This window comes from Schistocerca piceifrons, chromosome 5, assembly GCF_021461385.2.
Source record: "Schistocerca piceifrons isolate TAMUIC-IGC-003096 chromosome 5, iqSchPice1.1, whole genome shotgun sequence".
NCBI lineage: Eukaryota > Metazoa > Arthropoda > Insecta > Orthoptera > Acrididae > Schistocerca > Schistocerca piceifrons.
In genome coordinates, this window is record NC_060142.1 from 134,460,175 (window position 1) to 134,481,869 (window position 21,695).

The 21,695-nt window shown below is 43.4% G+C and overlaps 1 protein-coding gene across 1 annotated transcript in view; it reads right to left on the bottom strand.

Annotated features, from left to right (window-relative positions):
• The window catches only part of LOC124798804 (monocarboxylate transporter 2-like), a 51,384-nt gene that overhangs the window by 23,698 nt on the left and 5,991 nt on the right, over positions 1-21,695 (bottom strand). Inside the window, exon 3 of the mRNA XM_047262334.1 lies at positions 13,327-13,803. Coding sequence (XP_047118290.1) covers positions 13,327-13,803 — 477 coding nt within the window. The remainder of the gene's footprint in view (positions 1-13,326; positions 13,804-21,695) is intronic.

Below are 21,695 nucleotides of genomic sequence, written 5' to 3' on the forward strand. Positions count from 1 at the left end.
ACGACTATTCACCTTGGTGTGCAGAATGTATGTGCCTGGTGATATGCCATTAGACTTTCGGAAAAACATCATTGACGCAATTCCGATGATAACACATCATTGACGCAATGCCGAAGATAACAGTAGCCAACAAAAGCGAGAATTATCGCACAGTCAGCTTAACATCGCATGCATCCAAAGACGAAAATAAGAGACAACAGAAATGAGGAAAGCGAAAAACTTAACATCAAATCAAAAAGTAGGTGACGTCTTGGAACTTCGCTCTCTAGGCAGCAAAATAACCCATGACGGATGGAACAAGAAGGTCACAAAATGCTGACTAGCACTGGAAGAAAGAGCACTCTTGGTCAAGTGGAGTCAACTAGTATCAGACAGTGGCCTGAATTTGGGGAAGAAATTTCTGAAAATGTATGTGTGGAGCGCAGCATTGTTTGGTACTGAAACACTGACTGCGGAAAAACCGGAACTCAATAGAGTGGACGCATTTGTGATGTGGTGCTGCAGCAGAATGTTGAAAATTAGTTGGACTGATAATGTAAGGAATGTGGAGGTTATCGTTAGAATCGCTGAAGAAAGGAATATTTGGAAAACACTGTCAAGATGAAGAGACCGTATGATAGGACACCTGCTGAGACATCAGGGAATAACTTCCTTGTCAGTAAAGGGTGCTGTAGCGGGTGAAATGTGTAGGTGAAGACAGATATTGTAACACATCCAGCAAATAATTGAGAGTGTTGGTTGCAAGTGCTAATCTCAGATGGAAAGGTTGGCAAAGGGGAATAAATCGTGGAGGGTTGCATCAAACTAGTCAAAAGGCTGATGACTCAAAAAAAAAGTAAGTCGTTAACTACGTGATTAAGTAAGAATACAATTAATTCAGTCTGTTACACTGAAGGTGGACGTTGAAACATCTGGGAGAGTTTGACAAATCGGAACCAATACGTTGGCAGGGCTTCTCAAAGGATCAGGAGTCTGAACAGTACAAAACATTTATAATGTCGAAGCAGTACACCAAAGTAGAGTATACGTTTGCATCAGTGGCTGAATTTGAATGCATATTCATCACTAACTCTGCAAGCAAGTCTTCAAAATGAGGCTCGAAGTTACTGAAACTCAGTAAAATGATTTGACTGTCCGTATGGCTAGATCTCATTGTGTTAATATTCAGGTGGAAGCTGAAAAGGCAACGAAATCAGTCATTGGTCGTATCTGAGTGTAAATTCAACTCAGCAGCCCATCCGCTCAGAGGTGCCTGGATTCTCAGCTGTTGTGATGTGGAGAAAAAGTCTGGTGGTGGACCGTCTAGGAAGAGCCCTGGCGGTGAAGTGAATTTGTACCTACTGCTTCCTGAAAGAAAGACTCGTATTTCCACGCTTTCATTCACCGCCATCAATCTGTTTGACTAAATTATAGATATTCCGAGCGCCGGCCATAAAAGGGTACGTTAAAATGAGCTGGCCTCCTTCTCTGACACTGGTTTCATGAGGGTAACCAATAATATGCTCCATAACACTTGGACTGAAAAACTGCATCATACTCTCTTTCCACCTCTATTGCCAGTGACGTGATAGCTCGACAGCAGAGTCGAGTTTATCTCTCTAACTTTTAAACTATCTATCTTAACCACTCCTGACTGTTCTTGTATGTATTAAACATTTCGTTTTTGAAGTGCCAGAGTTCGGTGGTATCCCACGCCATCAAAGGTAGCCTAGCTCCCAGGTTCTCCTTCCGCCTGCTGATCTTCTTTGTTGGGGATGGTGTGTGTCAAAGAATCTCTCCTTTCTATGTACTTTTAATAACAGCGTTCTTCTAGGACTCGATGAAAACGGTATTTGTCCTCTTACTACATTCAGGTAGTTAAAAATAAGACCCTGTAGTAGCCATACGCTTTGAGGGGATCGTATCTATATATTGACTTCCGATGAGTGGCACCCCATCGGTGGTTCTTGAAAGCAAAGCCAGATGACCAAATGACACTGAGTAACTTCCGATGAGAGAGATCGCAGCTCATGGTCTAGTGGTTAACGTTGCTGTCTATGGATCACAGGGTCCCGGGGTCGACTCCTGGCCGGGTTGGTGATTTTCTCTGCCCAGGGACCGGGTGTTTGTATTGTCCTCATCATTTCATCATCATCATCACTATTCTTGACGTTGGCTAGATTGGATTCTGTAACAAATTGGACTGTGTAAAAATTGCGACTTCGTACGGCCAGTGATGCCCGCGCAGTTGAGCGCCCCGAAAACCAAACATCATCATCACTGCCGATGAGCCCTTCTGTGAATTCTCCAAAGGGGCAGCATATTCTATTGGCCCACATGATCAGCTGCATCTATGCACATGCAGTTCACTCTGCGTAACGTAACGTAAAAATTGGGGACCACCGAATAGACAAAGGTACGGAATTCTGCTCCCTAGACAGCTAAATAACCTATGATGAACAGAGCAAGGAAGATGTAAAATGCAGACCAGCACTAACAAAGAGGACACCCCTAGCGAAGAGAGTTCTGCTAGTATCAAAGATAGCCTTAATTTAAGGATGAAATTTCTAAGAATTTACATCTGGTGCAACGCATTGTATGATAGCCAAACATGGACTGTGGTAAAACCAGATCAGAATTGAAGCATCTGGTGTCTGGTACTATAGAAGAATGCTAAAAACTGATAAGGTGAGAAATGAGAAGGATCTACACTGTATCGACAAGGAAAGGAATGTACGGAAAAAAAGAGAAGAAGAAGAGACAGGATGATAGGACATTTTTTAAGGCATTAGGGAATAGCCTCTATGGTACTACAGGGAGCTGTAGAGAGAAAAAAATTGCAGTGAAAGACAGAGATTGGACTACATCCCCCAAATAACTGAGGAGGCAGTGCTCCGGCGTAACCACGAGCACCGGCACGAAGACGAAGATTGCAAGACCAGAGAGGGCGGTGAGACTACATCAACCAATAGCCCGCTGACTAGGACGTCACCACTATAGAAGCAGCCTCTACAAGGAGAGGATATAAGAGCCGCTCCTGCCAGCCTCGGCTGCACAGTACTAGAAGGCACAGTACTAGAACCGATCTAGAAGAGAGCGCTACGATAGGAGTTAATAGGGATCCATGTCTATTGCTTGTGTGGACACTGTCTATAGCGAAAGACACTGACTGTTTACATGTTGCCCACCGCTTGCGACGCCATTGTAAATTCAACGTTAAGTATTGTCAATATTACTTGATTGCAATAAAAACTATTAATGTGATTTGCTTGAACTACTGTATGGCTTTCCGAGAACGCAACGTCCTTTAGGCACCCTATAAGCGCCGGCCGCGGTGGTCTAGCGGTTCTAGGCGCTCAGTCCGGAACCGCGCGACTGCTACGGTCGCAGGTTCGAATCCTGCCTCGGGCATGGATGTGTGTGATGTCCTTAGGTTAGTTAGGTTTAAGTAGTTCTAGGGGACTGATGACCATAGATGTTAAGTCCCATAGTGCTCAGAGCCAGAGCACCCTATAAGCGACAAGTGGGCAGGATCCCCCATTGGCGACGGATCCTGCACCTGACAGCCACGGAATTTTTTGTGTTTTCTTTTTGCTGGTGCATTAATTTCTCTTGTCTTTACTTTGCAGGGGCATTCACTTGTTTTAATAGTTTTTTGTCGTTTTTGTTAATCAGTGTTTTCAGGTGGGTATTTGCAGAATATTTCTTTGCTTTTATACTTACTTTGTTTGCTTGCTTGTCTTGTGTGATTGTTCCATTTGTCACTCCCAACATGTTCACCCCACCTATCCCGCGCCATGCTCAGGCGCCACAAGCGTTAAATGCCACTCATCTAATGCAGATGTTTCAGTTCCAGACGTAGCAGATATCTGCATTACTCAACACGGTGCAGCAGCTACTAGCCAACGCTGCGCACCCGACGGAACACGCACCACCTACAACGACACCTTTTCGACAATTTTCTGAACAAGATCAGGAATGGTTCGTATGTTTTTCCAGTTTGAAGCACACTTACTTGCTCACAATGTACCAGCTACTGTGAAACTTCCACATCTATTATCTACAGTAGGACGTGCAGTGTTTACGCTTCTACAAAAACTCTTTCCTAACGCCACTCCGAATGAACTTCCTTACGACACACTGGTAAAATCACTAACAAACTATTGTCACCAACAACTGTTGGTGGTGGTTAGTGATTAACGTCCCGTCGACAACGAGGTCATTAGAGACGGAGCGCAAGCTCGGGTTAGGGAAGGATTGGGAAGGAAATCGGCCGTGCCCTTTAAAAGGAACCATCCCTGCATTTGCCTGAAACGATTTAGGGAAATCACGGAAAACCTAAATCAGGATGGCCGGAGAAGGGATTGAACCGTCGTCCTCCCGAGTGGGAGTCCAGTGTGCTAACCACTGCGCCACCTCGCTCGGTCACCAACAAGTAAATGTGGCATCAGTTGTGTATCGATTCTTCAATTGCAAAAAACGGTAAGAACAAACTTATCGCGTGTGGGTGACAGATTTACAGGGTATGACAAGGAAATGCAAATTCATTTATATTTAGATGTTATGTTGCATGATGTGGTTGTGTATAATGTACCTGGTGTCAGACTCAGAGAACAGATTCTGAAACAGTCTGATGCATTATTTCAGCAGGTAGTGCTAATACTAGATCAGTACGATTCCGGTGCCTTGTCAGCTCATACAATGAGGCCGGCCGAAGTGGCCGAGCGGTTCTAGGCGCTTCAGTCTGGAACCGCGCGACCGCTACGGTCGCAGGTTCGAATCCTGCCTCGGGCATGGATGTGTGTCATGTCCTTAGGTTAGTTACGTTTAAGTAGTTCTAAGTTCTAGGGGACTGATGACCTTAGATGTTAAGTCCCATAGTGCTCAGAGCCATTTGAACCATTTTCCATACAATGACGAGCCAGCTATTTGTCGTGTTGAGTCCATTGTTTCCGATGGGCCCATTCGGTGGCGGCAGCAGCTCGCCATGCGGAATAAACACCTCTCCACTCCGCATAAGCAGTTCGCTAAACAGGCGGCTACACAGGCGAACAGAATTAAGTCTTGCCCTCAGTATTATTCAAGGCACAAACGCTAACACTGCCTATCCAGACAAGCTCAGCGTTACGCTTGTGGTATGAAAGGACATGCACAATCAGCATATTTGCAACGGAACAAACATAAGAATTCGGCCCACTGACAAAAATCTTGTCACTAGGCCGCTGTTATTAATGCAGTATATTCGAAGTCTGCAAGACATTTGCCAGTTCCTCCAATATCACAGAACTGCAGTCAGTTTTAGAAAAATGAACTATTATATTCGGTTCATACCGAATGCTGCACAAGTGGCAGCTCCATTGCATCCCTTGGGTCGCAAGAATGTCCGCTTCGTTTGGACAGATGAGTGCCAAGTAGCTTTTCAAAAACTTAAAGATGTTTTTCTCAGTGATCGATGCTTATTAGTTCACTTTGATCCTGACAAACCAGTTGTACTGCAAGTTGATGCTTCCTCTTACGAAATCGGTAGAGTGCTTTAACACAAAATTGGTGATAAAGGCAGGCCTATTGCTTTCGCATCAAAAGTGTTGTCCAAAAGTCAGTGTAACTATTCACAAATTCAGAAAGATGTTTTGGTTATTGTGTACGGTGACACCAAATTTCACCGGTATTTGTATGGCAGATCACAAGACTTTGAAGTCCTTGTTTCATCCTGAGCCGTGGTAAAAATTTGTGTTTTGAAGAGCGCTATGGGACTTAACATGTGAGGTCATCAGTCCCCTAGACTTAGAACTAAGGACATCACACACATCCATGCCCGAGGCAGGATTCGAACCTGCGACCGTAGCGGTCACGCGGTTCCAGACTGTAGCGCCCAGAATCGCTCGGCCACTCGGGCCGGCCGCTCCTACAGGGTGCATAATTTGTGTGCTTGTGTGAATTGTTAAAACTTTTACTTAAGTTAATCTGGTGTGTTGCAGATTTGCACCAGTTTAGTCTTTCAGAGGTTGTTGTGAGCGGTCGTAACTACGGTTGTGTCAAAAGGTAGCGGCAAGCTTCTCAGCCCGAAAGCTCATACACTCATAAATTTGTTTCGTTCTGCCTCTGAATAAATTGTAACTTGATATTTAGAGGGTGCTTTCTGCTTATAATTTTAAATCTGTTTTAAAAAATGTTTTTAGGAATAAAATTCCCATTTCTTAAAAGAAATTTCTTTTCGATTTCATCAGTTACTCCCTGGGGACTGCTTCCAGGCTCACATAGTGTGATTAAATGTGTTAATTTTCTTGATGAATCGCTAGTAAATAAAATAAATTTTTAAGAATATTGTTTGAAATTAAATCCACGGTTCACATCCGACGAAACCCGTTCCTGTACGAACTGGCCAAAAATTGCGTAGTTGGGTTTTGCTGTTGTCTCAATACTATTACGAGACTGTGTATCGTCCGACAGCTCAACATGGTAATGCGGACGCACTTTTCCGTCCTCCCATTGGTCCTGATACAGGCTTTGACGCTTCTGCTGGATCTTGTTGTCACATCGATGCTCAAGACTCCGAATTGCTTCAGTCTTTTACGCTGACCTATAGGAAAATTGCACAGGCCACGAAGCTGATTCAGATTTGAACATTTTGCTAAAATATATTGGCACATGTTGGCCTCGTTCCTTGCACAGAATACAGAACTCCGTAGTGCGTCAATACCTTGAACGTCGACATAGCCTAGCTATACAGAAAGGAGTAATTCTTGTTCAAAATGACAGTGGACAGTCACGTGTGGTGATTCCTATGGCTTTGCAAAAGAAGTGTTGTAGTTACTTCACCAAGGACAATGGGGGATTGTTCGTACGAAGCAGTTAGCGCGTCGACACTGTACTTGGCAGGGTATGGACGCGCAAATACAACAGATGACATCCCGGTGTTACACATGTGCGGAAAATCAGTCTGCTCAGCCACAACAATTCTCTGCTTGGACTAAGTCGCAATCACCATGGCAATGTGCACACACAGACTTTGTGCTACTTTTTTTGGAACAATCGTTGGCTGATTGTGGCTGATTCGTATAGCAAGTTTCCTTTTGCTGTGCCAATTAAATCGACAACGTCATTTAGCACAGTTCAAGTTTTGTCATTTATTTCTTGCCTAGAAGGCTTACTTGAATTAATAGTATCACACAACTGCCCTCAGTTCACATCAAATGAATTTGAAACATTCTGTGAACGCAATGGCACACAGTATCTAACTCGGACACCGTTCCATCCACAAACAGCGTAGCAGAACGTTTTGTCAGAACCTTCAAGCAGCAGATGGCCAAACTTCGCACCGCACACACCACGGATCAAGCATTGCAACTGTTTCTCGTCTCGTATCGTTCGCACCCACGAAATGGACCATCGACGGCCGAATTGCTTCACGGCCACCGCCATCGGACACTGCTCCACCTGCTCCACCCTCCTGAGCATCCGGCGTCGAAGGAAGGCCGCAAGTATCGCTTCGCGCCGCACGATATTGTCTTTTACAGGTGTTTAGTGACAGCAGACGGTGGACGCGAGGCGAGATCGTCCGTCGACCTGGCGCTTGCATGGCTCTTATTACAGGTCCAGATGGCTTGCAGCGCTGACATCAAAATCAACTTTGCCTCTGTCACGTGCACGATGATCTTTCAGTGTCTCTTCCCCCAGATTCACGGATCCAGAGGACAGCGCGGCCACAGCAGCCGCCAGAGGGTGTCACCACGACACCTCGGGACGACCCCATGGAGACGTAGGCTTCCCCTCCTCCGCCTGCTCTCGTCCTACGAATGGATCTGGACCCGCCCTCACCGCAGCATTCGCCGCCTTCTTCATCTGGTTCATGGCATCAGTAGGTGGACATGTACCCGTGTCGTCGTTTTCCAAGGGACGTTTCCACCAGAGTGAAGGCCGGATAGCGAAAGTTTGATGCGATGCGCCCACACTTCTGCCTCCCCGCCGTGGTCGCATGGTCGCACTCCCTACACGACGACGCTCCGCCGCTGGGGAGGAGGGGGGGGGGGAGGTTCTGCTGTAACCACAAGCACCGGCACGAAGACGAAGACGGCAAGAGCACAGAAGGCGGTGAGACTACGTCAGCCAATAGCACGCTGACTAGAACGTCACCACTATAGAAGCGGCCTCTACAAGGAGAGGATATAAGAGCCGCTCCTGCCAGCCTCGGCTGCACAGTACTAGAAGGCACAGTACTAGAACCGGCCTAGCAGAGAGCGCTGCGATAGCAGCTGTTAGTGATCCATACCCATTGCTTGTATGGACACTGTCTATAGCGAAAGACACTGACTGTTTGCATGTCGCCTATTGCTTACGACACCATTGTAAATGCAAAAGTTCAGATTGGTCAATCTCACTTTATGGTAATAAACTATTTATGTGATTTGTTTGAATTTTTTGCATAGTTTTCCGGGAACTCAGCGTCCTTTAAGGGATCCGTGATCCCACGAACATAGATATTAGTATCCGTCACCCAGGTCGATAGTGCACAGGAGTCGATTGTCGAGCGCTGCCAGAGGCAGTGAGGTGAGTGTAGAGTGAGCTGTAGTACCGGAGAGACGGGCAAGAATGGTGGTCGAGTGAGTAGTAAACGGCGAATTCACCGGAGTATGACAAATGAGCGCGTCCCCCTGATCGTTGTGGGGTGGACCCTCGCCGATACCGATTCGCGAGTGATATGAAACCAAAAGTGACAAGCGCCGAATTACGTGTTTCGCGTCAACCGCGTCGGCCAGCAACAACTATGGATTGCAGTGAGGATTGTTGTGATTGTTGTGAATGTTAACCATCATCATTACGGATGACGAAGTACTTGAAATCAGCAACCAATAAAAAGATATAACCGTAACTAAACGTGTAAGGCGAAGGTAGCAACTGCCTCAGAATTTGTGTGTTAGTAGAAAATATATATCAGTTTGTAGATCGCAACCTTGATGATCTTTAATAATAGACAAACTTTCAATCATTAACTATTCCGTCTCAGAACAGCCACACTCGGTTGAAATACCCCCGAAACCACAGCAGAAAAACCGATAGTCTTTCATCCATTAAGCACACGGTTATATAACTATAATAATTAACTGTTTGGCGGCTTCGGTAAATTACCCAAAACCCAATAAAGGACAAAACGGGGGTGTTTCAGTCATTTAGGCACTCTATAAACGATGAGTGTGCAGGACCCCACAGGCAGGTTGTCACTGCTGTTGTGAAATGGAAAGATTGGGGGGCCATATCAAACCAGTCATAAGTCTGGCGACTAAAAAAAGAAAAAAAAATAGACAAGGAGCTGGTATAGGCAGCGACTGCAAACACTTCGAAGCGTCACCAAATCAGGATCATTAATGGTTTGATTGCCGGGATTGTTTGGACGCTGGTGTGGCTGGTCCAGGAACTGGAAATGGCTAATATCAGTATGGTTCTATATAGAAGGTGAATTGGAAGTTGCTGTCACCAACAGGACAGACAGATGATTTGTGAGTTGGAATTGGCCATCAAAAGTAGAAACAGTTGGAGCTGGAGAGCCTCCACTTGGAGACGGAGCTGGAAACGCGGAACAGCAGCAAGACGGTTCGGCTGACGGACAGTCTAGATAGAGTGTGCTTTCCAGCCGACCTGTGGCATCATTCTGGCAGAAGCAGGGTATAGTGCTTGCCTTCGTATGTCCAAAGGACACAGTGTCGCTGGGAGTAGGGATGCGCTAGCTGAAGTATAGCTTGCATTACGGCATGTGGACAGCACTGTGTAGCGAAGGCTTCTGCTGCTTTTTCTCGTCCAAACCGTTTAGCCTATGCTGACATACTTAAGTAACCAGAGGTTTACGTTAATGAAATGCAGCGAGACTGCTGCTAGGCCTGGAATTTGTAAAGAAGTGCTGTATCTGATTGAGTTTTATCCTTATGGATATGCTTGCCTATTACCGTTGTTCCTTTCCTTTGTGTCATTGCTATGGGATTTACGTTTCGTTAATGTCATGCTGTGGATTGTACCTGTATCGGTCTATTGTCTGTCTGGTATGTGCTTAAGGAGTCTGTCATAGTTGGGTGCATTTTATGGTTAGATTCTGGAACAACATCTTTGATTAGATTCCTTTAGGTTCTTCTGTTGATATGCAAGTGGCTGTTGTCTTTATGTGTTAACTGGTCCTGCCTTGATTGCAAGGTTTTGATCTCAGTTAGGTAATGCGTTGATCGTTGATTCTGTTTATTAGGTTAACGCTGTCACATTTTGTATTTTCGTTTTTCTCTTTTAAGAAAGCTGAGCGTTCCGTAGAGGCAAGAGGTTTATAGAGTATTATTTTACTAGGTATCAAGGTGATTTGATTTCTCATTTGTGCTTTCTCATGTATGCGCTCTGATTTATTGTATTGTTTAAAACTGATTCGCACTTTGTTAAGAGCCTATATAATCTCCAGCTACTTTCCACTCCCACGGTCAACCTGCGCCACGAAGCTTTCTCGTTAGCAATGTCATTCATTGGTTGGCCAGAGTCATTTGTAAGCAATCTCCTTTGTAGACTGATAGGATTTACCTAGTAATTTTACTGAAAGACGTGGTGTTGGTGTTAGCACACAGTACTCTTATTCAGCAGGATGAGGGTTCGAAGCCGACCTCAGACATCCAGATTTGGGTTTTCGATTATTTCCCCCAACTAGTTAATGCAAATGCCACGATGGTTCCTTTGAAAAGGCCTGACCAGTCTCCTTTCCCGTCCTTCCCTAATCCAAGCTTATGTTCTGTCCTTAATGACCTCATTATCAGAGAGTATTAAACTCTAGAGTTCCTTCCTTTCTTTTTTCTTCTTCCTAATATCCTACAAGTGAACGAAAGTCCACCACCTGCTTTACTTGTGACTGAGCCTGTGTGATCGTCCCATTTCATTTTCCAAGAAATTGTTACACCCAGCTATTTAAACGAACTAACCAATTCCATGTGAGTCTGTGCATCACAGCAAGAGGATCTCCGTGAATCACCATCAGCAGCGACTACCCTTTACCTCCAGCCAGAGCAGAAAGCAGAAAAGGACTGTTAAATTTGAAAGTAAGTTCTTGATTATCAGTTATTTATAATAATGTTGTTATTATTCATTTATTAATATATTTGGCTACACTTTCATTTTGTTATCTATTTTTAGAACAGTACTAAAGATCTCTGACCCGCCCAGGGCACAAAGGTGTTCAACATACAGTTGCCTGCACCACCACAGCAGCAGCAGTCCACAGGCAGTCTTCCTGGTTCACCATTCCTGGTACTACCTTCACAGCAATCGCTGCCAGAACTTCATCAACTCCCAGAATACTGCTATTCACAAGTATATATAATCTGGTGTCTAGTGAGTCTAAGCATGTGACTGTTGGCTTAGCAACTGAGAGTGACTCGATTAGTAACTGAAGTAGAAAACGTTCAGTGTGTTGGGGCTAGAGTGCAGTGTCGGACTATCTGGGTAACATGATGGGGTACACAGACAATAAGATGACGTCGAAATACAGGGTGATCAAAAAGTCAGCATAAATTTGAAAATTGAATAAATCACGGAATAATGTAGGTAGAGAGGCACAAATTGACACAGATGCTTGGAATGACATGGGGTTTTATTAGAACCAAAAAAATACAAAAGTTCAAAAAATGTCCAACACATGGCGCTTCATATGATCAGAATAGCAATAATTAGCATAACAAAGTAAGAGAAAGCAAAGATGATGTTCTTTACAGGAAATGCTCAATATGTCCACCATCATTCCTCAACAACAGCTGTAGTCGAGGAATAATGTTGTGAACAGCAGTGTAAAGCATGTCCGGAGTTATGGTGAGGCACTGGCGTCGGATGTTGTCTTTCAGCATTCCTAGAGATGTCGGTCGATCACGATACACTTGCGACTTCAGGTAACCCCAAAGCCAATAATCGCACTGACTGAGGTCTGTGGACCTGGGAGGCCAAGCATGACGAAAGAGGCGGCTGAGCACACGATCATCACCAAACGACGCGCGCAAGAGGTATTTCACGCATCTAGCAATATGGGGTGGAGCGCTATCCTGCATAAACATAGTACGTTCCAGCAGGTGTTTATCAGCCAGGCTGGGGATGATGCGATTCTGTAACATATCGGCGTACCTCTCACCCGTCACGGTAGCAGTTAGCGCCGTCTGTCAGACATTTAGTGAACTTTTTTTTGGTTCTAACAAAACCCCATGTCATTCCAAGCATGTGTGTCAATTTCTACCTCTCTATCTACATTATTCCGTGGTTTATTGAGTTTTCAAATTTATACTGACTTTTTGATCACCCGGTATGACCATACTACACACACATAAAAACTCATGTTTTGGCAGGAAGGATTCAGTAGTTGATATGTATTGGGAAGCTGTACTTGAATGAGCCGGCCGCGGTGGCCGTGCGGTTCTAGGCGCTTCAGTCCGGAACCGCGGGACTGCTACGGTCGCAGGTTCGAATCCTGCCTAGGGCATGGATGTGTGTGATGTCCTTAGGTTAGTTAGGTTTAAGTAGTTCTAAGTTCTAGGGGACTGATGACCTAAGATGTTAAGTCACATAGTGCTCAGAGCCATTTTGTACTTGAATGAACTTCATACGACGTGTGCATTTACATAAATGGTAGAAAGACCGAGTAAAGTGGCCAAGTACCACTGATACCCCAACCCAACCAGATGTAGGATAGAGGGGAAACGAAGATGATGACGAATTGAGTAATGTGAATTTGAATGATTAATGCTGTTTGTTAACAATCGCTACAGGCAGATTGAGCATTGGTATCAACATGTCAGAAGTGTGTACCAAGACTTTGTGAACAGTTAGCATGACAGTTGTGTAAATATGAAGCAATTAAGAATATAAATGCTTGTATTCACCCAGTGCCCAAGTTTGCAAGTGTAGAGTGGTCACTAGGATCTTAGGCAGACAGTACATAGTATAGACCAATACTGGATGGAACTTAAGAGGTTTTTCCACAGAGGTTATCCGAAGAAGTCAGTTGCGTCAGATCTTCCCTTCGAAAACGGTCAAAGAACTGCATTAAGTCGCATTTGCGTCATCACATTGGCACAACAAAAGCAGATACTGGAATCCTTTCTCAATAATGACGGCAAGTTTCAAATAAGCACAGCAGAGGCAGTGGAGGCATTGCTTAATTTGATGAAGGTCTGAGCACTACGATGAACAGCTGGTAGAATAGCTATATAACGGCGAGGTCACCTAAGGCAGCAGTTGACCAACTGTTCTCTGCAAAAGCTCATGGAACTGCAACAGCTGAGTGCAGCTTCCTAGTCAATAAGGTTTTAGTATTTCGTAGGTAGGAGTGTGTACGTCGATACTCACTGTGCTGGACTAGGCTTGAGTCCTCTTTGCTAGTTGGAGGCAGACGCTTGCTGTGATCGACAGACATGGCTGTGCTCATGTCGCCCAGCTCCGAGGCAGCTAACGACGCCACGGACGTGTCACGCCACGGTCGCTGAACCTTGGCCGACTCTACATCTGCAGCAGCGCCATTCGTGGCCCCGCCTGGCTCGCCCTTGAGAGGCTTCAGCTCGCTGGCAACTGGTCGGCGCTCGGCGTGCCACTCCAGCGGGTGGAAGAGGAGGCTGCCGGCAGGAAGGTGCATGGCTACGCCTCCCAGGACCAGCATGGCGCCGCTGAAGCCGTAGTTCTCCAGCAGGAAACGCACCAGGTGTGGCATCGCCATCTGGCCCAGGTTGATACCCGCTGTAGATATGCCGACGGCGCGCCCTCGTGCCTTCAGGAAGTACATTTTGACTGCTAAGAAGGCAGAGGGCGCGAACAGACCACTGCCAAGACCTGTGCAATGTGAAGCGAACGTAGGTAACTCTGAACCTGATGTGTTCCCAACATAAAATCTCTATCTACCAGCGGATTGAAACAACCAATAAACTGTTTTATTTTATTTATTACAAAACCTTTTAGAAAGCCTGTATCTGGAAAGACAGTAAAGCTGTTTGTAAAATTGAAAACAAATAATGAGAAAAATTAATCATCATACATTTTCAGTTGATGCCAAGAAGCAAGGAGGGTATTAGAAACAGATTAGCATAGACAAAGATTTTGTTCCTAGATAAAATAATTCCACTATCAAATATAGGCCTTATTTTAATTTCTGAAAATTAACGCTTAGCGCGCAGCAGTGTATAGAAATGTATCGTTGACTGTTGGCAGTCCTGGAAGGAAGAGAAACAAGGTATTTGACATTTGGTGCTAAAGAAGGGCGTTGATAACTAAGTCGACTGATTAAATATTAAATTTCGAGGTCCTGACAACAATCTGAGAAATTAAAAGCGTGTGGGGAACACTGAGAAGATGTCGACAGAATATGGATATCAGTATATCAGGGAAAATCTTTCATAGTAATAGTGGGAGCTGTAGAAGAGAAAAAGTGTACGGAAAGGCAGCGACTGGAATACAGCCAGCAACTAGCTCAGGACGTTGAATGCTGCTCTGAGATGAAGAAGTGGACACATGAGAAGAAGTCGTGGTGGATAAGATGAAACTAGCGGGAAGACTGATAAAATACCCTAAGAATAAAAAGAGAACACCCAAATTACATACACCTGTCTAGAGGACATGTAACATCTCATTTCGTCCTGATAATAGCAGCTCTACATCGCTCTATCAACTCAAAGAAAGCGTTGGAAAAACCTACCTAATCCACGACTACTCAACCACCTTCAACAAGTCACACGGACCGTGCTAAATCTGGGTCCAAGACAAGCACCTCTCCCTTATGTCGAAAAAATGCGTGACACACTGAGATCACGTGATATGTCAAGTACCACAGTCACCGTCATGTCGATAGAGTGTCCTGCAATCCATTCTAAAACGTCTCAGGTACAATAGCGGGTGCTAGAAGACTTTGGGTGCAACAACACAATGCAATGTCTTGTTGAAGCTGCAGGTGAACCAGCCGTTACACGTCATTGGACAGTAGGTTCCTCTGTCGTTCGCTGTTGACACCAGGCGTAAGAGTATCTCCAGTCGGTCCCATGTTAACAACCGTCAGACGAGATCTATCTGTGCACTGTTCGCAAGTCGGTTGCACTGTACTATGTGGTTCTCAGCGTAACTGCAGCTGTTGACCATGTACCAATGTGTGCCTCGACGTATCAGTCCAAGGGAGCTTTCCCATTGAGCGAGCGTCTCATGACCGTGTTACTGAACCAATGACCGTATCACTGCTATTTGACGTACAGCGGACAGAGGTGAATGTGTTGTGCAAGGACAACAAAAAATTACAGGGTGAGGAACCAAAGGCCATCCAGATTATGTTCATAACTATAAAATATAACGAAATGCTGTTTTCGTGTGCTTATAACGCTTGGTTTGCCAAATTTTTACTTTTTTCCCCTTGAAACTCTGAAATTTTTTTCTATTTCCTGTTTTTTCCTCCATTAGTTACGTTTTCCCCAGGTCTACTTTAACTTCTGTGATCCAAGTTATTGATGTTTTTAGGTCTCTGCCAAAAAGGTTGCAAATTCTGTTTGTTATTCTTTTCTCTTCTAGCTTTTTCAGGTGCCCATAAGATACAACACTTCTCTTTCACATTGTGCCTCATATTCTTTCTAGTCTTTCATAAATTGTTTATTACCTCTTAATTTCCATTTCCCACTGTCGGAGTTTGGTCCCAAGGCTTTCATGTTTTCCTTTCCATCTTTTCTATTTTATCTAATTTTTACTCTGTATTTATCGATAGGCATTCTGCAGGATAACAGTATTCTGGTCGAATGACGGCGTTGTAGTAGCAGAGGTTTGCAATCAACGACAAAGATTTCATGTTACACAAGAATTTTGTTAATGTAAAAGCCACTTCCATTTTCTTTGCCCTTACTACGTCAGCTTCTTTGTTCAAAAATATTCTACCATTATTTAAACTAGAAATTTAAATGTTGTAGCCTTTTCCATTCTTCCACTATCAACTTCCATGTATTTCGGTGCCTCTCTTGTTTAGGAGATATAAATGTGTTGTTGAATTTCTATACGTTCAGCTAAGAAGGCAAGATCTTCTGCAAAAGTCAAACAGTCATTTCTCAGATTATCCCTTTCTCTGTTAATAATGATTTTTTTAATTCCTTCTTCTTCTACTCTCTTCTTCAATTTCCTGAATACCATTTTAGTACTCTGTTGAACTACAATGATTTTAATCCATATTCTTGTATTACAAGAGTTTTGATCTAAAAAACTTGGTAAGTTTCACCTAAAAATTTAATTTTGCATTTCGCATTTGTTATTCTGTCTTTTGTTATTGCAACTGACTTATTTCCAGAATGAGATTTTCACTCTGCAGCGGAATGTGCGCTGATATGAAACTTCCTGGCAGATTAAAACTGTGTGCTGGACTGAGACTCGAACTCGAGACTTTTGCCTTTTGCGGGCAAGTGCTCTACCAACCGAGCTACCCAAGCACGACTCACGACCGGTTCCTCTGCCAGTACCTCATCTCCTACCTTGCAAACTACACAGAAGCTCTTCTGCGAACGTTGCAAAACTAGCTCTGCAGAGTGAAAATCTCTTTCGAAAAAAATAGCTAAGTTTGGGACAGTATATTCAGAAGACACTTGCTTCAGGAAGACAGATGAAGAGACTTGCCCCAGGTCGTTGCAGAGAGCCACAGAGAGAAATAGGTTCTACAGAAGATCGACCTGTTCTAAACTCTCGTTGGCTCTGATCTAATCGCTGATCTAGTTGGCTTTCAAGCCTGTTTTGTAAATCTTTGGAAACAATTTTGTTAGTCACTGGTAGAAGGGAGATTCCTCTTTAGTAGTTGGGGGTCCGATTTATATCCATTTTTGTGAATTGGATGAATTAATGCCGCTCTCCAAATTTCTGGTTTAGCTTCTGTTTCCAAGCATTTTGAAAGACTCCATGTCCTTTCTTGACTGTGCTAGCATTTGAAGTGTTCTACATTGCACCAGTTACTGAATTCTCCCCATGGGCATTTTTTATTCTTCAGATCATTAATGATATTTTTGGTTTCCAGTCATGTTAGGAGATTCTGAATTTCTGCAAGTGACTATGTCCCAGAAATTTTTCTTTAGGTTCTTCACGAGTTAACAAAGCCTTGAAATACCTTGCTAATATTTCACAGTTTCCTTGATTTTTTTAGACTTAATGACCCATTTTCAATTTAGAAGCACAATATGGGTGCCTGGTAAGTTAGAAGACTTTATTTCAAAGGATTATAGAGTTTATAGCGGCTCTTGGCACTATTCTTTTGTAGGTCTTTCTCAGTTATTGATAGATGGCTCCTTTTAAACTACCTTTTGAGTGCCCTTAAGCTTTTTCATTTTTGACACCTTTGTTATTTAGAGCTAGTATCACCTCTGTGCCCCTCCAGACATTGGATGCAGTTCCACATCGGACAACTGTCACATCCACTTGCTCTTGTGTGTCTGAATATTGCACCATTGGACCAGCTGGACAAATGCATACTCACAATAGGGACCAGTTCAGATTCTGTCAGGTGCTAATAGCACTGAATCACACGACTGCACAGTATCCCCATGTTTTGCACAATGATTACTCCACAGATGAGGCTGTTCACGTCCCTTGAACATGTTACCATGTCTGGTGACAATAGTATACGGGAACAACACTAATATCTTGTGGTATCCATTCTACATATCACAGAGGATTGCAACTCTTAATCATTAACGTACCATCAGTAGAGTGTACATGTGGGAAGTAACATTGACATGCAGTCAGGCATTGTGGTTGTTTTACTATTTTTGTTACACAGTATAATTACCTGCTCTGAATACATTTCCAGTTGACTTAGCTCCTTAGCTCTGTATTGTAACGATGTGGTTTTGGATGGCAGAGCAATTCAATTTTTTTTGTTGATTACCACAGGCTGGCGAGTAATTGCTGCATAGTCACTGACAGATATATAAGTGGCGATAAAAAGTTTCCTTTTAGAGGCTGTGCAGTCCAGAATCGGTACCCCAAACAGGCACAACCACGACGAGAACTGAGACAATCATCCCACCGACACACCAGCTTGAAGATACCCATTTGGTAAAATACTGTGTAGAGCTGTGCGAAGAAGTCTTCATCTGTTTGCTGCACATAATCGCTTGATAAGAATCTTTGACCTTTCAAGGTCTCTTTTAAAGGACTGAAGGCGTGATATTCGCATGTGGAGAGATCAGACCTGCAGGGCAGGTGCTCGAGTGTGTCACGTTTGGGTCACACTGATGAGGCTGGGCTCTCAGATCGACTGGTATCTTGTCTCGAATTAAGACCAGCACAGAATTTGGCGTGCCATTCCACGATGGTTGTTTCGTACACACATGCTGTCCCATGCACGTTTTTCATTTTATGATGGATGTCTGCCAGAGTATGTCCTTCGGCAGCCAAGAAAAGAATAGCAGCAAGTTAGTCCTGTTTGGACACATTTGGTGATAATGTTGCCATCGTTAATGTTTCCACATCTACCACACAGACATGAGAAAGACTTGAATGCCATATTAGCCTACATCTCAGCGCTTATGTATGTGCATCAGAGTTGCGCTATGTTGCATATACGCTCCAGCAATCCAGTAAATGGAAACTTTTTGATCACCTCCTATGTATGTATAGGATGTTAGAGGTATAAGAGCAGGTATTTCTCTTGGGGACTGATGACAATCTAGTGAAGGACGTTGCATCATTATTTAGTTCATTTTTAGACTAATAAATATATTATGAGCGGTATGCTTTTAGGTTGCTTAGTACTTCTAAGTACGCGTTGCACAAGCAAGCCATTAATGTCTATTTTCTGCGTGGCAGCAGGTCAGGTATTCTAGTGACAGGCATAGTGCTCTTTGTGGCACAGTTATGAACATTCAGAAAACATCAAGTAGTAAATTATGTTACGTGTTTGTAGGAAGACTGTTGATCACCAAGGAAAACCAACTAAACACAGAAGTGGGTACATATTAAGACATCAGTGATCAAAATATCCATACCTATACGCCCAACACCTTGTATGTAAAAGAGGACCTAGGAAAAAATTCCCTGATATAAGACAAACATGCTGGTACAAACTCTATATCGCAACCAGGCAATAACAGAGACATAAGGCAAAAATACAGTACTTGAGAAAACTCGAATTAAAGAATTAATTCCATAAAACTTATATTGAAATAATGTAAGCTTCCCTTAAATTTCAAGTAAGTATTGGTGGCAGTAAATGGCTTTATGGGGTTCGTACATATTGGGGGAATTACCACAATTTTTTCAGTGACATAAACTAAAGATGCTGTTTTTCTACTTGTGTCACTTTTTTCCCAGGGTGCGATATGTCAAGAGAAGATGGATGAGTATCACTGAAACGTACAAAAGAACAGCATGCCACGAACAGTTTTAGGCATGTGAAATGAATGCATTGTCTTGCACTAATAATTGGTTTCTTGGTTTTATGTTACTCTATCGTGTTCAAGAGACCCGTAGGTCATCAAAGTAACATGAATAGAAAGCAAGAAGACGAGCACGCACGTTTGACATGGAGACCTAAAACTGACTTGCAGACCTAAAGTTACAACAACCTACGTGAAAACCAAAAGCCAACATGTGACTAGAAATAACTTTATCGTGCAGATAAGGTTGATTTTAAGACGTCGACACATCACATAACACTGGCGATAGGTAAGAAACAAAATAGCTAAATATTTCGAAACAATGTGAATGCTGCAAAGTTCCATTAAATACAAATGAAGTGCTATTGTCTCGCGATCCGTCATTTTATTGTACGACTACATTGACGACCTCCTTTGGCATTAACTCAGTTTCTACGACTGTTCAAATGGACTTCTGAAACTTCCACACAGATTAAAACTGTACTCCGGACGTGGATTCGAAGTTGGGATCTTTGCCTTTCGCGGGCAAGTGTTCACCGACTGAGCAATCTCAGTACAACTCACGACCAACTCTCACGGATTTACTTTTACCAGTATCTCTTACCTTCCAAACTCACTTTGACTGAACGCTATTTCTCAGACACTGTCTCTGAAAGTCATTCAGTGCGGGAAAAAAATTGTCAACATCGCTATCAATTTAGCAGCATGTAATTTCAACGGTAGACTAACAGACATTGCGGAATAATGGACGTACTCAAATCTGAGATCCGACCAGCCTGTTACAATTTGTACGAGAAAGAGGACGAAAATGTATCGAGTGACCGGAGCAGCATATGACAGAAGCTGCCAAAGCGGCGCGTAGGACCACCATGGTCGTGAAGAAGATGGGCGAGGACCTCCTTTGGGATCTGGAAGGATAACTCTATAGTCCAGGGATCGCTGACTGTCAACTCAGCTACCAAAAATCTAGGCCAAAAGTTTAAATGCGTTTTTCTTGAGAACAGATTTTTCAAATTAGGGGGAAGCGTAGCTTCGGAACGGTGTATACAATTTTGATCGGTATTTGATGCTGGCATTTTAAATTGAATTCTCTATCAGCGTACGTAGCCGTTTTGTGATGTCTTCGTAAGTCTGTTTTCGGTGCAAACTTTTGTCTCGATTTTGTGGATGAATAAACTGAGATTTGTTTCAACACGCCACAGTTTTGTTAGAATTTCATATTTTTCAATAATCCTATGTGTGCTCAAGCAAAATATATTGAAAATGGCCCACAAAAATTATTTTGTTACGAGTCGAAAGAGGGGGGGGCATCGGGAATTCCAGCCAAAGACCAATATCCCGGCTGCAAGGGGATCTTCCACCTTGTGGTGTCGTCACTGCGAGCATCGGATGTGGACACAAAAATGGTCTTTTTAATTAGGCACAAAAGTACAAGGAATAAAAATATATCCTCAGATTTGGCATTACCTTTTATTTTACTTGAAAAAGAGTAAGAAAGTCAGCTATTTTTGACGCGTTCAAAGAACGCTACGCTATTAGCCAACCAGGTTTCATCTGTGATGGAGGTAATCGATAAAAATAAAAAAGTGAATGTAACACTTACTGCTTGTTATTGTTATCATAATGCACATTGAGCTTCGAAAATTGAAAATCGGAACACTGATGTCAGTCACAGAACCTCAAACCACTATCAGTAAGGCGTCAGCAAAAATTAAATAGTGCCGAAGACATGTAGCTTAGACCAGCAACGATAGGAAAACTGCAACTTGGCTTTGAGAGTTATCATTCACCTTGTGTATCAAAAGCAGGTCGGGTGTGTGTATGCGGACGACCAAAATATGGGATGGCAATGTAATGATGAGGTCGAAATACAGCAAGAATTGTGTGGAGACATAGTTGCCCATGGATCTTCAGTTATGGCACTCACGTAATGGCATCCACAGACACAATACGTCGGTATTTAACTTCAGTCGGTAGCCCATTACTACATCCCATGTAGTCAGACGCCCAAGGAGCAAACAAAATCTAACCAAAATAATATTACTTCTGTTAAAGTCTACGTGTCTAATTGTATCATACGCTGCGTAAGGTGCTTCTCTGGATCAGTGTGGTCTTACAACAGGCCTCACACTACTAACATGCGGTCATAGTTAAACACCATCCATGGCCTGTCCGTCACAGAATGTATCATCACCGATGACCAACAGTTTCTTTTTAGAGCATAGTGCCCACTGCACTTATTTACAACCGTCTTTAAGCAAACAGAATACAAGATACAAAGGAATTGACGACATTAGCTACCAAGGGGCATTGGTTTATGTCAACGGGACAAGTTGAAAATTT